An 18,758-nucleotide genomic window follows, 5' to 3' on the forward strand; every position below is an offset into this window, starting at 1 on the left:
ATTACAAACTTCTGTTGTGCCACGTTGTGTTTTGTTAGTGATGCACACAAACTTTATGAGCTTCTATACTATTCCCCATCTCTACTCTGTGAAAATAGATGTGCTTTTTGGCTTAGTTTCTAGGAAACTTTTAAGTGGTGTTGAATTTTAACATAACACTACAGCCGTGATGCACATCTGTGGGAGGGGGCAGAAGGGGGCAAGTCCCCACCACTTTTTAAAACTATGAGAGATCATTCTGGGGGATGCGGGATGGTTGTTAAAAAAAGTACATAGCTGAGCTGTGAAGGGGCTGTCGGATATCAATACAGCTGTCAGTACATTTTTAAAAAGTACAGTTTAAAAGTTTGTAATATCCAAAATTCTATCCAATCACAACAAAAAAGAAACCTAACCTGAAATCACCATTTCTTTATTGATCGTTTGTTGACTTTTGCCATAAAAGTTATGAATAGTCTGCCCTTTTTCTTCTTAATTACCATCGTATTTAACTTTACTAGGATATTTTGCAAAAATATTTCTTGGCATAAAAAGCAGATCAAACTAAGAATTAAAGTGAGAGATGCCACTGTAATAAACAACAAAACCAAATCTCCATACTAAATGTATATGGCATTATTCATGTTAATAATACATTTATTTTACATAAATATATATTTATACTTATATAAATCTGCACCCCTGCAACTTATGCCACATGTCTAACGTGCTCCAGGGCGAGTTAAATTCAGGATTCAGGATTTCTGGTCATAAACAGCTCCGATCATAGGGCCAAGCTTCTAACCAATCAGGGACTGACAAACATGGCCCCATCCGGTCACTTTTTTTCCTTCATGTTGTTGATGCCGTCAACCATGTCAAGAACACTGATTTTTAGCAGAGGAAGCAAATCATACTACATGGATATTAAGCAAAACATCAATTATTCCTCCAATAAGCATTAACACTGTGATTTGTACCACTATAACAACTATATTCCACATGTTTATGCAAATTTCTTCTTTCTTCCTTGAAAAATAAGCTGCTTAACTCCTCCTCATGTTTCACATGATTGGCTGTCAGTCATTAATGTGGCACATTCATGAGCACGCATGAGCACGGATTAATTATAGCTTGTGCACGTAACCCGGGGTAAATGGAGAAATTTGTTAACTGTCTTAACAACTTTCATAAAACAAGTTAACTGCCCATGTTAGGTTTTGTGAAGCTGAAACTTTGTCAGAAACCCTGTCTGTGTTGAACATCATAGAACCTTGGTCATAACAACTGACTAAGGTGTGTCTAAGTGAGTGCACATGTTAGTTAAGATTCATACTTAATAATGAATAGAAAATAATATGGGACACTGTTTTCTTATATTTTAGTTAAAATATTAGTTAAACATGAGATAAAAACATAAGTAAAATATAAGATAAAATACTTTCATTGCATTTTTAACGGCTTCTTTTGTAAAAGGCCACTTCAGTTTGAGACCCCTGTTCTATAGAATCGCTCCAAAGAACACTTTTACTTTTTGAGAGCGTGACTCTAATGTTTAAATTAAAATCTCATCTAAAAGAAAAACAATGATATTCACAGTGCACTACTGCAGCACTCTCGCATGATTTTAAAGGGGTGGCTGGGCGGCCAGTACCCACCCTGAAATCTGAATGGCCTCCCCAGTTGCCAACCAAAAATTTCTGTAACATCATTGGCTTCCACCTCGCTGTGGGGCGGGTGTTTGAGCCTTTGAGAGGAAAATTGATGTACCAACCATACTTTCACATTGTGAGTATGTCTCGCATGTCCCACTTTGCCTTTAAGGGGAGAGTTGTTTCGCTATTGGCAGTCAGCAGAACTGTCCAACCTCTCTAAAACCCCCCACCCCACCACCCCCCTCCTCACTTGCACATTCACACTGCCATCCTGCCGAAGCTCCCTGCCATCCCTTTTGCGACCCCTGCTAAAATTTTGTAGATACGAGCTCTGTTTATTCTTTTGTAGATTAAAAAGTCAGCAAAGAATGTAAAAAACAGTACAGAATAGCCCGAAATGACAAAACCAATTAGTGTTGGAAAAATTAAAGTAATCAAAGTACTAGTTTTGCATTTTCCCTTGGTTTGTGGCAATTAAGTTCTCCAAAATAAAGGTCAGAATTTGAAACTACTGAGTAGTGAGGTTGTTTAAACCTTGCTGTGTTTAACTGAGGTGACTTTTTTTTTTTCTATTTTTACGCCATAAAGTTTCTGTGCTTTAGAGTTAATTAGATAACAGGTCTGATAACAGGCCCTGTGACTGTCACCTTCATTAAGGTCGATGTTACTTAGTAATTCATGTTTGTTGTTTCTCATGAAGGAGATATAAAAAGTTATTTTTTAAAATGACTTTCAGTTTTCTGGCCTATTCTGTTATTAGTTCATCCTTAGTTTAATTACTTGAACTTGAGAGCAGCGGCCAGCTTTCCTAACTACTAACAATCGAGAACAATAGTAAAACAGGCTCTTTGATTTATTTTCTTTCATTTTATTTGCCTTAAGAAGCTTCTGGCTAAAAGTATTTTATATCACAAACTCAAGTAGCGCTAATTAACAGTGTAGTCTGTCTGAATGAGGCTTATTTGAAGAGAGGCGTATTCAGAGTTCTCACTCTCAGGAGTCTCTTAGAGAAGTGCTGAGAGTGAGGACTCTCACACAGGCCTACTCATAACCAGTTATCTGCTTGCACAGAACACAGCCGAAGGTGGACATGGCTGAAATAATAAAAAGGCTTTTTGGAAACTTTGTTGTTTTATCATTCTGCACAGATTATAGATTCAAGATTTAGCCAGCAACTGAGAAACTACAGAGCTGTGTTGATTTATGGGTGCCTCAAATCGGTTCAATTTAGGCCTACACCTGCCTTAGCTACTGATATATGATATATTTATTAGACCTGTAGAAAACAATTAGGCTGCACAACCAAGTACAAGCAACATTGCAAGAATATTTTTACACATGAACATACATATTGACCAATACTGATACTGAGACTGTATGTACAATGATTTTACCACAGTTAAGGGTTAGGCAGTATGAAAGAATGATGCCGCCTCTTTTGTGGCGTATAGCTTTATTCAGTCAAGGCTGGATGTTAACCCTACTTTAACTATCATTACTGACATATATTGATATTTTGGCTTTTGCCCCTTTAATGGCCCATGCCACAGAAAACAAACATTTTTCTGTGAAAACATTTGGAAACATTAGAGTTTGGTGTAGTATGTAAACATTGTTTAGGTTTCAAAATGTAACATTCACTCCACAGTCAATTCAGTCCATATTAAATTCATTGTTTTTGTGATGTCACAAAAACCAAAGCAGTCTTCAGCAGATTAGCGCCTAGCATTCACACTGAAGTTCCAACGGGTGTTTCAGTGTGGACTGCTTTTTGAATGAGGCACCATACAGAGCAGCCAATCACAACAGAGTTCATTTACATACATCGATCTTTAACAGAAATAAAACCAGCCTGTTTAATTCTAGGGGAAAAAGAGAGATTCAAAAAAATCATGTGAAAATAAGTTGTGACACACAAATGTCATAAGTGGACCTCAAAGAAAAATTAAATGAAAATATTTTTTGTTTACAATGGTGTTAAAAAATGGGAACTTTTTACAATTCCTTCCTGTATGGATATCTCAAAGGACGAAAGCCTAACTGTGAGAAGACCACAGCTAGCATAATCTTTTTATATATTAATACTGACAGATTCATGTGTGGCATAAAAATTGTGTCAATCACAATAATGCAGTGTTAAAGTAGTGGCCAGAAGCCACCCCAAAATTTCTACCACATCATTGGCTTCCACCTCACTGTGGGGCAGGTGTTTGCACCTTTAAGAGGAGAGTTGTTTTTCTGTCAGCGATTCATGGAATGATTGTCCAACCTCTCTACAACCCCCACCCCCACTCCTCTTCAAAGCCTGTGACCCACCTACTAATACTATGATCAAAACATTGAGTGACTTCACCTTTCATTGTTTTGTTTCCCAGCCTCTGAGGGGGTTTTCAGTTACACACATCCAGTTCCCACAGGGCTAGTGATCAATAAGAGCCTGGTTTGGCTGAATTACCAATAAATAATACATGCATTGTCCTGATTTAGTGAAGGTAATTCGTCACATCCAAGCTCAATCTCAAACAGAATCCACTTTACGTGTAGTTTAAGGCGTTTGACTGAACTCCTGCTCCTCAGGCCTGGCTATAAAATTTGCAAGGGCTACATGCAGGATTTGACTCACAGCAGCAGTAAAGTGCCTTACGTGATTCTCCAGTGCAGCCCTTTACAGTGAAATAATTCATAAACTCACACTGTACCGCTCATGACTCGGAATGAGAGTGACATCATTATGACAGCACATTTACGCATCAGTGGAATATTAAGGGGAATGTTTATCTTATAAAACAGACAAATACAGAGATAATAGTGTTATCACAGCAGAGCCAGTTGTGAGCGCGCAGACAGATGCTGCCATCGCGTCGGCTCATCTTGCTTTAGCTAATGAGATTAACCACTGAGAGTATTCTATGTCCTGACACTCTTAAGTATTTAGCAGCTCTATTGAATAGCACCTTCCCTCTGAGCCACCATCTGTACCTCCTATTGATTGGTCACTCTCTCTTGCTCAGACAGCTGGAGTCCCACTCTCTGTCTCAACTGATCAATGCTTATCCGACCCGCAGTCCAGACTGCATTCAATACGACACTATGGCTTCTAGCTTGTATACTCACTCTACACTCAATGCTTTGAAAAGACTAATATTTGATTTTTTTTTTTTTAAAAGCTTGTGTCCCAAATAGAACTGGTTCGTGAAGCATTATATGATCGATCATTTGCACTTTTACAGTGAAGAGCTTCCAGACACTTTTGCAGTGTAGCTGAGGTTATACAACTGGCTCATTTTTCCATGTCTGCTATCTTCATATTATTTTCATAATTGAATTCTAAAGACGAGTCTCAAATATGAGAATGTAGATGAGGAAGGCAGCATTGTTCAGCTGTTACATCACTTAAGGGTGTTCTGTTTTGTAGGATTCTTCAGTAACACTTTACTTGAACCCTGCTACATAACATTGACATAACCGTGCCATAAACATGTCATGGACGATTTTGTTCAGTAATATAAAAGTATCAGTTTGCTGGCTCCCTGTAATTCTGACAAATGCTGTTATGTTTGATGTCCTTTGCACATGAGCTAGTGCTGAAGAGGAGCCTTTGGGCTGCCCTAGGATTGTTCTTGGATACTCTACTACCCAGGCTGGGATCACCCCATGGTTTTTCTGAGTGCATGCTCAGGGGCCCCTAGATGACCCCTGTGAGCAATTATCATAAAGTCTAAACGGCCATTTTGACTTATGGTGGAAACTTTACTAGCGGCACAGTGGAAAAAATGAACTAGTTTTAAATTTGTCATTGTGTTATGGCTCATCATAATCTGGAAGCTTTCCACATATTTCCTAAACATCAGGTTCGTTTCCTCCTCCAGTCACTGATAGCAACCATTCCACTATCTGATACTACTTCTGCCAAGTTTTTAGTGTTTTAGCAGAGAACTAGCATGTGAATGTATTTCAAATTTGGAACTAGATTTTCAAAAGATGTGCTGGGGGATCTGTAAAAGCAAGACCTGATAGGATGCCCATTTCCAAAGCTGAATACAAAATGTCAGCCACCCAAGTTAAAGAAAAAAAGTTGCATCATCCTTAAGAGTAGTGACCTGTGAACAATCTACTTCTATGCATATAGTCATCAGAGGTAAGATATAAATGAAAAAAAAAAAAAAATTTCCATGCCAACTGCAGCAGTATGCTTTAGCTTAGGATGCATGAGGGTTTGGAAGTAGTTAAACTGCTTTCCTCCAACTTTATTATTTGCATTTCATCCGTCCAACTTTAATTTGTTTCTAGCAGTGATGTGGCCAACACTGTGGTTAGTGTGCCACCATTATGGTGCTGCCTATGCCTCATGTAACCTGCCTGTGATGTTGTAAAAAAAAGTCTTTGACCACCCCAAAAACCTAGCCATGTAAGGGTCCACCATAAACTTTGTCTATGCATATTATCCATGCATGTACTTGTACATGATGTATGCGTGTGTGTACTACCTGTGACAACAGAATGCATGACTTTGATTGTGAATGTGACCGGTGTAGGCAAACTTGATGTGCAATCTGTTGAAGCTGCTAACATGAAACACACAGATATAAATCCAGAAGAAGAGGATGTTCCAAGCTCATCTAAACAGGTTGGGAAGAGCTCGGTAAGCTTGATATTTTATTCATAAAGATTTTCTTTCAAGGCAGCCAGGGTTGCCGGATTGCTTCTATAGTTTCCATCCAAGAAATGTTTAAAAAACCCACAAAAATGCATGAAAAATAGCCCAAAAAGTACACACCAAAACAGTTTAGGGCCATTTTAACCAGAAAACAAAACAGTCCAGCATTTAACCAACATGACACCAATAATAAGCTTCTTATGTTACATTATCCGCCTTTGTAACTTAGCAGATAAGTATGACGTTGCAACACGGTACTGTCTGTCTTTTAAACAAATGTGTTTATTTTATCACTGCTACGAAGAACCAAAAGCTTTTGTCAGTTTTAGTATTTCAAACATCTAAGAAACGCCTGGACAAAGAAACTATACATCATTTTTATTTATAAAATTAGGCCGAGCAGATTTCCTACTATATCAGAACTCAGTAATGCAGAGTGAAGTGGATAATCTATGCTGTGCTTGGACCGAACGCACATCCATTACATCAGTAATAAACTGGGTATTTTAACTGCTGATTTTGAACGATGCAGATGTGCAGGGTAACGAAGTGTAAATCACAGTTTTGAATTTGGATGTGGGGTTAAGTATGGCCCGTTCCAATTTAAGCTGCATTACTGAGTAATGCAGTTTATTTATTTTATATACTTTTTAAAAACCCAGCCCAAATTTTACCCCCGCCAAAGCACTTTCTCTCCCGCCAAATCCAACCAAAATCTGCCCAATTTGGTGGGAACCCGCCCAATCTGGCAACACTGAATGCAGCTGGTTTTGGACCATTTTTATTGGCTATAAACTATAAAGGTTTCAAACAGCATTAGCCATTCATCATTTTAATAAAGCATAACTGGCTGCGTCTTGTTCAGAGCAGAGGCAGGGATAGTGACATGCCATTTAAAAGACGTTTACTGTGACTGGCTGTTCATTTCTAAATACTGAAAGGACTGTTGTCATTTCCAGGTGGTATATATTTGTGTTTTAGAAGGTTACATAGAAGTAAAGTAATGAGTAATTAGATTACTTTTCTAGGAGTGACACTGTTTCCCAACATAGCCAGTTCACTTCAGGAAGAGCTTACTAATTCATTCGCTGCATCAGGTCTGTTGGAAGCAGCCGAAACTCGTAAATGTGCAGGGTAGTGGAGCTCAAAGTCCAGCACTGAGAACCACTTCTATAGAATAACTACTTTTGGCTCCTTAGGAACTTTTCAATGGGCAGTTCTTTGAAGAAGCTTTTTAAAGTTTAAAGAAGCTCCTCAGAATGTAAAGCCTCTACACCAGTTCAGGCCAAGAGGCATTTGGGAAGCTTTATTTTCAAATGTAACTACACCATTATTCCCACTTGATTATCCTGTTGTTTAGATCGCATCATCCTATTAATTTGGGTGGATTTAGCTGGTGAAGTGCTACCAATAAAACAGAGTAATATGTCTCTTGCTACAGTTATTAGAAAGCAGGCTTAAGTTAACACTCCCCCCCCCACAAACTCACTGTAAATGTTTGAAAATGCCTCAAGCTCATGTCAGTGGCTGTTACACTGATCATCCAGATCATGTTAAAAACAAGCTGGTCCGAGCCGAACAGTAGGCGCTGCGCCCAATAACCATTAGTAGGCTTCAGTGCTCACAACTGATTTATTATGATCTTTAAGCACCACTTGAGCATTATAAAAAATCCATGATCAGCACCTTTAACACTTACAGAAGATGTCAGAATAAAGAGAGACTGTTTCTGCTACTATTTTACCCACATCAAATGACTGCAAAAAAAAAAGCAAAACAAAAAAACAACAATGCTCCAAAAGAAGAACAGCACAAAAGCAGGCTTTCTAAAGAGGACATGGGAATGGTTTCAGTCACGGAGGTTCTGTCATCAGCTTGGATGTTAAGTGGGTCATATCTCACTGAGCTTTGTGGGCCGTGTACTTTCACATATTCTTTTAGCCGTTTTCATGACAAGTTCCAAAGCACAGGGAGATAAAAGCCCACACAATACACTCAAAGAAATGCTTAATAACAAACAAACCAAACCACACTTCAATAAAAAAGTGTGAGAGCTAGATTAGACAAATGAAATGCAGCTCCCTTAGCTAGTTTCTATTACGTCTAGGCTTTAGGTTTAATCTAGGTCAGGAAAACTGGCCACTAAGGATGGGAATGTCTAGGCACCTCATGGTAACATTTGGTTTCAGTTCAGGGTGCTAAAACATGATTATAAAATGATTTGTTATGCATCTTGCTTTTGATGGGGGATGCATTGATACCAACACTGGTATCAGAAATGGGTCTGATACCGAGCTCATTTAGGCTACGTTCACATTACAAGCCTCACTGCTCAACTCTGATTTTCTGCTCAGATTTAGTCTAACTTGTGGCTTCACATTTGTGTAGGTAAGTGACTCAAATCTGTCATTAACACGAATGAAACAGGTCCTGAAATGACCTGCATGTGCACATCCTACTCAATAACGTCATGTGCAACACAAACAACAAAGTAACCAGCAGAATATGCTTTTGCTGGAAGATAATTAGGTCTGAGCAGCTCTCAGCTCTTCATTATTAGAACAAGATGAAGGTCGAAAAGAGTCAGATGCTTTGATTCTGCAGCATTAACCGGCTCTAACTTCAGGTTAGATACTGCTGCCACTTTAACGCTGAATGAAAAAAAGAAAAGCATGCAAATTCTGATCTGAGCATTCTCATTAAAATCACATGGTCACGAATCAGATATGTATGAAAGAGCCTCAGATTTCAAAAGATCAGATTTGTGTGTTCACACAGCTCTAAAAAACTTCAGATCTGGGTTTCATTAAGGCAAAAAACATTGTGCCACTTCAGCTTAGTAATGTGCATGTAGCCTTACTCAAACTCAACCACATAAAAATGCATTGATACCAACATTCAATAGCACCTGATAACTTGTGGCATTGTTAGCGTACACTACTGCGCTAATGAACAAACGACTAAAGCTTGCAGTGAACAAGAGTTACTGATGCCATGGCAGTCGGACACAAAATCACTGGTCACTTTAAGCATCCTGCCTCGGCACGTTGGCCCTATCATCAGGAGATCACGTGTTTGATCCCTGATGATGCTACAGCCATCCACGGCTGGGAGCCCAAGACAGCATAATTGGCCTCACTCTCATAACAGAACTGGTGGTTGGCGCTTTCCTCCGAGCGCGTTCGGCTGTCCAACAATGTTGCGTTAGTGGCCGTTCAAAAAGATGCAATGGCTGGCTTCACGGGTCTTGGAGGAAGCCTGTGCTAGACTTCGCCCTCCTAGCACTGGTGGTATCGTGTGATTGGGGTCCTGACTAAAAAAAAACACCCCCCCCTCAGGGTTATATTCTTGCCAGGAACACATTGTGCGATTTTGGCCTGTTTTTAAACACACACAATCACAACTGCTTACCCGATACGGGTGGAGGCACGTAGGCCAGCAAAACGGAGGCAAAAAAGTCAACATTTGCGGAACTGTAGTGTGTAAATTTCGACTTTACCCTGTTTGACTGACTAGAATTGTGCAGTATAAATGTTAATATGGTGATTTTTTAAAACTGTCTTTGTAAAATAGACTGTAGAGAGACTGCACTGTCTAAACTTTTTACTGACTTTGCCTAAAAAGAAAAGAAAAATATCACTTAAAACTAATAAGCTGGTAACTAAACTGGGAAAACACTTACATCATATAAAACAAGCTTCCTCTAACTAGTACAGATCAAACAGACGAGTGGCACTAATATTACTGGTACACTATGCTGCAGTTATTAGTGGCTCTATGGCTGCTAGATGAAGCTCACTATTATGCAATGGATTCCATGAAAAATGTCATAATTTGATTTTTTTTTCCTCTTGGTTGGTGCCAAAATGAATCAGGCTGTCAGTAACTAGGTTAGACAGTGGGTTCGCCCCATGAAAGACAGGGCAGAGTGAGAACAATGACATATTTATCGCAGCAGACATGAACTCTCCTCCCCTCATCATATTCCTCTCTCATTACCCGCACGCTGCTATGAATGAAGCATTCTCTCCGCGCAGAGCCCACCTCCAGTCGGCCGCTTTTAATCAGCTGTGCTCTCCCACAACGTCCTCGACTACAATCAGCCCTACAGTAACCTCGCTAGTTTACAAGCGTCATTTCTTTCTCATCTCTAATAATGCCATATTTGTAAACTATGTGCAGAATGCTACAGGTAATTCGCCAAAGCTGGACTTCACCAGTGACAGCCTGCTCCGTGTGTGAGTCACTGAAGAGGCATTCTCTCAGAAGTGCACCAAAACAAGTCTCATTGTGTCATCATGAATGAATAACATGGAAGCCTTGTGGGTTCAAGCACAAAATTGCATTTCTCTCATGGTTACATTCGGTTAATCTATTTGATAAAGAAAAACACATCGATGTAGGACTGTTAAATAATGAGTTCACATTTTGCAAGTAAACAAGATTTTCTGATCAAAATTTTCTTTCTTCAAGATAATAATATAAGCTCACAGTTTATGTTGATGCATGAGTCAAAATATTTAATTAGGCATGAGTCAAACACTGCTGTTATAATATGACAAAGATAGTGATTTGCCCCTCACTGTTTTAAATCCTTGTTTTATTTCTTCTAACATTACCACATGATTAAGATTGAGTCCAGTTTGTAACATATTCATTCATATTCATGTTATGAATAGTAATGGAAACAGTACGGTACTGTGCAAAAATCAGAGACCACCCTTCACTTATTAATCTCCTGTCAAAACAGCCAAGTTGTTACATTTTCTGCATCAGGAAAAAAGCAGAAGAAAACATTTAACAGAAAATTACACAGACGCCCCAACAACTAAATATTCTATTGATTTATCGATTATTGTGTTCACTCTTTGCTCTTTATCTCAGCTTCCATTCTTTGGAAGAAGAGATATTTTTCACACCTCCAAAGCTCAGTCTTAGAAGTTGGTTGCATTTTCTGCTTTCATGATCTGAGTAATCCCAAATGTATTCAGGCCTGGACTCTGGGGTGGTCAGTCAATTTAATGTTTTTTTTTTAAACCCCACTTTTAGAAACTCAGTAATTTTTCTTCAACATAATACGGTATATTATAAGAATATTGAATCATGTAGTCTCCAGGAAGGGTTCCTTAGAGGCAATCAAAAAGGATCAATGCAAGGCCCTTGGGCTGGAGCAGCGCACCCCGCCCTCCCCCGCCCCCATGACCATGCTGGGTGACCAGCATAAACCAGCATGTGTTGTTGTTGTCGTTTGGCCAAATACTTTAGCTTTTTAGGGGCGAATATGTCCTAGCATAGATTTCAACATTTGATTTTTGATGGGCAATTGACCATCACAACTAAAATGATGATATGGCTAACTACCTTCCTTGGACCGAGTTCCTCAGAGCTAAGTGAGCTACTATCCCTAGCTCATTTATCTTAGCTTGTGCTACACCATAAATTGGGCAACTACATTAACTAATCAGCTAACATCTATGTTAGCTACTCAGCCATGTCATCTGCACAGTTTAGAATGAAAGTAGGATGAAGGATGAAGTCCAGCAGATACAGAGAAAGGTCGGCATCACTCTTCATGTCCTCCAGCTACCCTGGCTCTCTTTTTATTCTCTTTTAGTTCTAGATCCACCATGTTTTTGTTTTCAATTTCTGTTTTTGATCTTTTTCCTGGTGTGTATTAAGTAGTGATGCAACTGCTAAATTTGTTGTTATTTTCTATTTTTTATGAAGAAAACCTACTAGATGCTGCATTTGGCCAACCCACAACTCAGATTTGTAGATTCGCATGCACATGTATAGCGCTTGGGGCAGCCATAGAGACTGGATTTTTTTGCCCTGAGCATCTGTTTTATTGACAGCTGTTGGAATGTGAAGAGAATCTCAACAATTATAAAAACATGTTTTGACTTCAAAATCACTAACTCCGCCTTTAAGCTGTGTTTTAGACAGTGCCTACAGGTATTACCATTAAAACCAAAGACTTGGAGAGGTTTAATATTGCTGTCAACAAAGAGAGATACTAAACTCTAGACTTCCTTGTACTGTTTAATTAAATAATTAAAATACAATACTGTTTACTTTTTTATGTACAATATCATATTAGGTGTACATTATAATAGTTTGTGCTGTTTCTTTAAGACGTCAAGATTTTTGTGAAAGATTTGAATCATGGTTTCTTCTCTTTTTCTTCCAAGCTAAGTAAGACATGGAGGGAAAACCTTATCGCACCCCTATCACACCATCTAAAACATTGCATTTGAAAGGCAACAATAAAATCCCATGAGTCAGTCCTCTGGCAGTCAGAGACCCCAGGGCACTGGCCCCCACAGACTCAACAGTCCATCCCTGTAAGATGTGTGAGTGTGAAGATCCTTTTAAAGGTGAAAGAACTTCCATATAATGTAAAGGTTCTATAGGAATTAAAGTTATAAAACCGTGCATCCATGCATTTTACTGTGATTTAATAAGCTAATGCATATTGACCTATTATGACTAAGCAACATTACTAAAAAATAAAAAAAAAGAAAAAGAGACATCTTTAACTCATTTTCCCAGCAAAGATAACCACAAATACCCCTCCCTCCTCCAACAACATTAGCATCTGCTCCGACCATAATGCAGTAGCGTCCATTATTTAGCAATTAGAGAGTGGCTTATAAGTCGAGGGATAATGCAAATCTAATGAGCTAAAAATTGTATGGCTTTAAATAGAAGGCTAAATTATCGCTGTGAGTGATGTTGATCTAAACAGAACGTAGGCAGACTCATCAGAGCAGAAATCATAGTGGATTATTAGTTGTTATTAATTTCAAAGAAACAGGTGGGTGATTAAAAAGCTACCGTGATCTTTCAGAAATGTAGGCCTATTTACCATCAGAATGCAGTGCCCACAGATCTGGACATAATTCAGCTCGCAGTAGACCTGTGAAGTGCGTCACAGTGTAGTCAGCGTCACGCTCGTGTTAGGTCTAAGCTGGGTGATGTAGGGGAAAAATGAATGGAGCTTTTGGAAATCACCACTATTGTGCCCTGTGGTAAAGAAAAATGTTCCAAATCTTCATACATTTTTCCCAAGACGTAATTTTGAGGTTTTTTTCTGTTAAATGAACTTAATTAAACAGTAACAACATCTGCACAGTCTTTCAGGGGTTCTAAAATACTTTTTTGGAAACAGATCAACTAGGAAGTCTTATATAATCCATGAAATGCATGCAGTTTAATGTAAACCTTGTTCCTTACACAGTTCACAGAACGGTGTGTAAATGTGCTCTAGCAGAGCATACTGTGATCAGTCTCAGCTCTCAGAACTTTTTTCCCCACATAATATCATGTTTTGCTTTAGTGTTTTTCTGTACAGATTATTTCCAATGATGTAGCCGAGTCAGCTCAGAAATATGCTCAGGTTGTGACAGCAAAAATGCGAAAAAGTAACTAAGTAACTCAAGTACTTATGTCGTTTTTCAATAAACTACTTATTTACTCTTACTAGAGTCATTTTATTTACTAATACTTTTACTTGTACTTGAATTAATTATACTACAGTAACAGTACTTGTACTTAATTAGGGATTTTCAGTACTTTTTACACCCCTACAAACTGCTACACCAAAAGCAACTTAGCTTAAGATCATAGTGCAGCAATGTTAGCTTGCATTCAGCAATGTTCACATTTCAACTCCTTAACAATTTCGTAATGTACAGGATCCAGCCATATTCAGGGACAAATGTACATACAGCAAAACATATCAGGTTTTTGAACATTTTTGTTTACTACAGAGCGCAACTGCAGTAATGTTTGAAAAACTCCATTCATTTTTCCCATAGAGAAAAACTGCTTAGACCCAGAGTTCCTAATATGGGCATGATGATGACAACAGAGTGAGGACATGACACCAGAGGTCTATGCACATCAAAAAACAAGAATCTAAGACTGGGACAGCCAAACTGGGGGCCAAAGTGAAATATCTGTGGTGTCCAAAAACGACAAACACTATACAAACAAAGAAAGGATGTAGGTTTAAACTGTAGTTTGTAAACATGTATTTTACAACATTGTACTATTTTTGTTACTACTTAAAAAATACAATTTTAACAGGAAAACCAGAATGCAAGCAATTACATACACCACAAAAACATTTTTTTTCATTGAATGAGGGGGTGGGGTCCAAATCTGTCCTGTGAGCCACACTTTGGGCAGCCCTGATCTAAAACATCTGCCTTATTTTCGGAAACCAAACGCATATAATGCGGCAGAATTAATCACCATTAGAAAAAAAACAAACAAACTGACAAATCAAATCTTGATTGAGACGTTCCTGTCAGCATCGTAATGCTCTCAGATCTCCTCTACGCAGAAATGAGATGAGGATTATTAGAGAAGGCCTATATAAGGCAAACTCATAATTAATTGGCGCTGTGTGTCAGAGCGCTGCATTTCTTCAGCGAGCATCCTGCTGCTGTCAGTGTGACAGAGGAGACTGTGATGCAATAGCTGCACTATGTTTCCTGGATACAAATCTCATTCTTTACACTAATCAGACACACAGCCTGGAACTAATCCAAATTAAAAATCTGCCTGCGTTACGAAAACGCCGTGATACAATACACGTTAATACTACTCGCGATGCCATTATCTTGATTGCTCTGATTTTGATTGCTGATGGACAGTCTGTGTGTCTGAAGTCTGCTTTCAAAGGCGTTCAGAAGGAGGTGAAGGTGTTTTTGTGAGAACAGTGTATGTCAGGTGCTGTTTAGTGCACAGTTTTAGGGATCTTTCAGTCCTCTTTGAAGACGCACAGCTCCAATTATCCACGGCTGGCCTAAAGGCATCCCACATCCACAAGTGTGCTGGAGGTAAACAGTTTGCTTTATTGCACTAATTAAGAAAAGCGCTGAGAATTTAGAGCGCTGTCAGGGAAATTGCTGGGTTGGAAAAGAGAAGGATGTTCTGTGTGAATCACCTTGAGGTGTTTGTTGTCTATCTATTTATCTGTCTATCTATCTGTCTATCTATTGCTTCAAAAACATTCTCACATTATCCCACATAGCTTTTTATGCCTCAAAGTTCAGCTGTTGATGGCTTGAGCTTGAAACATTTCAGTGCAGTTTATTCAGGTTTTATTGCTGTTGAATTCTCTTTGGAGCAACATGAACAGTCTTCATTCACTGAAATGTACTTTCATTCATTTTTATCCATTTTAGATAAACCGGTTACTTAAAGAAGGCACAAATACTTCATATATCGTTAATATATTTTCAGTTTGTAAGTCAAACAACCCCTTTGGTTCATGATTCTTTGAGTGAAGACTCCAATCCACAATGTTCCTCCTCCTGAAGAACTTCACCAGCCCTGATTTCCTTCAAGATCTCCAGATGACGCACAAAAAGGAGAGAGGCAAACGCCAGAGAAGCCCTCAGCCTCATCTTCAGGCACGGTTTCCCAGCCAGTCTCTGGCAGTAAACCTGTTGATGGATGGGGATGCCAAAGGAGCGAATCCCACAAGTCCAATTACCGCTGCTGTGAAACGTTCACTCCTACAATCCGCTGTCGTTTTCCCTGTCTGTAGTGGTGGGGAAACAACAGTGACTCGCCAAAAAACCGAGCCAGATGGTGCAGATCTCCTCCAGAACTGCATGAGGAGATCAGTGGAGAAGCGGGGATGTGGAATAGCGTCGGTGTCTAACACCGCACACAGCTGTCATGTACAGCAGGAAGCGTTAGCTCTAACGGAGACGCTGGATCTGCGCTCACTCTCTAACTGAGCCAGGTTCCTCCAGTCATTCAGGAGGAAAAGGCATCGTAGTAGTGAGTAGCAGCTCGATCAGGCTCGAACTGTGCTTTTAAAAAGCCTATCGACGATTAAAAGCATCGATTTCCAAAGATCGATGAGACCCTGAACGCTCCAGTCAACACTCAGCACTAGTTCACCTTCTCTACTTCACTTACTGCCGTTTACGCACTTTATCTCCAGTCCATCTACTCATCTGCTCCACTGCAGCAGCAGCAGCCTCGCCGACTTTCCCCGCTTCAGTCAAACAACTGACCGGACTGGATCTGCTAAAACCTGACGTACAAAGCGCGTTCATGAGCGTCTGACTTGAGAAGCGAACCAGAAGCACTTAGTTTCTGACGAGCGGCCACTTAAAAACACGCGTGTTTTCAGTGAAGCAGCATCCGCGCTCGGCGCTCTCAGAGCGGCCAGGCAGTCTCGCCTCAGCGCCGCTGCCTTCAGCCACTAACTCCGGATCAACTTTAACGCCTTACCTTTAGGCAGAACGGCCGCTGAAACCAGGCAGATGAAGAGTGGAATAGAGAGAGATCCGCTCCCCGAGCTCGCCATGTTGAACACCTGCTTCAGACTGGCGGCGCTAAATCACCTAGAGACGGAGCTCAGGATAATGAGATGCGGGGAAGGGAGGGAGGGAGGGAGGGAGAGAGGGGAGAGGGGGGAAGGGAGGGGGCGATGAAGGGAAAGAAGATACTCACTAAAGTGGCCGTGCCTACATTCACTGTTGTCACGAAACTGAACATGTTTGGCACAGTTTAGTTCCAACCCTGATCTCCACTACATCCAGCCGAGTGATCTCCTCAGAAGATCCTGATCAGCTCGGAGAGGAGTGTTAGATCTCCAGGTTGGTGACCGCTGGACTAGTCCATCCACTCCCTGACACAGAAGTCAACTGCATTTCACGTTGTGATTGAAACACATGTTCACAAGTCAAGACATATGACGTAATGGTGATAATGTGATTACATGTGATTTAATGTGAATAATGCGATCACATGTGACATAAAGTGGATAATGTCATCATGTGTCACAATGTGGATGATGTGTTCACATGTGATATAATGTGGATAATGCGATCACATAGGACACAATGTGGATAATCGATCACATGCAACAGTGTGGAAAATGTGATCATGTGATATAATGTTTGATACACAATCACGTGACCTAATGTGAATAATGTGATCACATGTGACGTACTGTAATTGACCTATGATCACGTGACCTAATGTGAATTATGTGATCAAGTGATGTAATAATATATAAGTACAAAATATACGATCATAAGTGACACCTTGCAAATAATTTGTGGTCACCTGTGATGCAGTGTGATCACATGTGACATCATGTAAATAATATGTAATCATGTGACATAATGTGGATGATCACATGACAATGTGAAAAATGAAATGAAATTGGGCGTGATTGATATATGATCACATGACTTAATATGAATAATGTGATCACATGTGGCACAATGTGAATAATACATGATCACATGACATTGAAAAATTAAATCACATGCGACCTAATGTAATTAATGTGATCACATGTGACAATGTGAGCATGTGATGTAATAATACATATATAAATAATACACGATTGTGACACCTTGTAAATATGTGATCACACGTGACATAACGTGAACAATATGTGCTCACATGTGAATAATGTGATTACATGTGACACATTACACTACAAAATTGCACATGTGCAAAGTCTAAATGAATGAATCATGATGTGAGACATTCATACATTTAAAAAAAATATGTATCACATGTGAAAATCCAACATGTGGAAAAAGATGTAAAAATCTTTAATTCAGTTCTTTTTACAGTGATATGGGAGGTAGATAAATGGAGCATTAATGCTTAGGGAGTCACTGTGTTTTTTTCAGTCAGGTTTGAGCTATAAGGTCTCAGACAGAGGTCTCTAATCATATTAGTCAGGTCTAAGCTTGAATATAGAAAGCTGCTGGCCATTTGAAGCTGGAACGCACAGCATGGCACGTAAAGGCTGACCAATGAGAAACTAATTGTCCGAAGAGGAAAGTTACACAACAGGCGATCATTTCATACACGAACAGCGCCCCCTGTGTTCATGAGGAGGAGCTGCACTCTAAATAGCAGAGAGAGGAAAACACTCAGAGCACAAACACATAAAGCTGCCGTGATTCCTTGTGCAAAGGCTTTTACACACACTTCACATGTAGGTCATTAAAAGGAAAAGAAGAAAACCACACATGTTCTTGTTTATGTACAGTTGTCAATAATATAAAATCCAATTTTTGAATATTGAAATATTGAATAAAACCTCTCATATCTTCTGTTGTCTTGCAGTTTACAGTATTCAGTCTACACTATATGTTATTAATAAATAATTAATATAATTTTTTAGCAAAATGTGCAATTACACACCTGCCTGGCCTGCAAACTGAATAAAACTTCTCATGTAAAATATATGCTATTCAGCACTGCCATTATATTGCAGAGTGATTATAGCTGCTCAATGAGTTAACTGAAGCATAAATTCTGATCAGTACTGGTCAACTGCACTGCTGGACTGATTCAGAGATATGTATGCTTAATGACACTTCACATCTTAATAACAATAATAATCTTTTTTTTCACTCTTAGTGTATCACACAAGATGAATATTAAGTCATTTGACTTTGTTGTTTGTT

General features: G+C 39.3%; 1 protein-coding gene across 3 annotated transcripts in view; it reads right to left on the reverse strand.

The window, feature by feature from the left end:
• The window catches only part of cadm1b (cell adhesion molecule 1b), a 221,137-nt gene extending 204,470 nt beyond the window's left edge, over positions 1–16,667 (reverse strand). For all 3 annotated transcript variants that reach the window (XM_036560529.1, XM_036560535.1, XM_036560524.1), the window contains exon 1: positions 16,552–16,667. In XM_036560529.1, coding sequence (XP_036416422.1) covers positions 16,552–16,627 — 76 coding nt within the window. In that variant the 5' untranslated portion in view covers positions 16,628–16,667. The remainder of the gene's footprint in view (positions 1–16,551) is intronic.
• Positions 16,668–18,758: the final 2,091 nt, after the last annotated feature.

Source organism: Colossoma macropomum, unplaced genomic scaffold (assembly GCF_904425465.1).
Source record: "Colossoma macropomum unplaced genomic scaffold, Colossoma_macropomum, whole genome shotgun sequence".
In the NCBI taxonomy this organism is placed as follows: domain Eukaryota; kingdom Metazoa; phylum Chordata; class Actinopteri; order Characiformes; family Serrasalmidae; genus Colossoma; species Colossoma macropomum.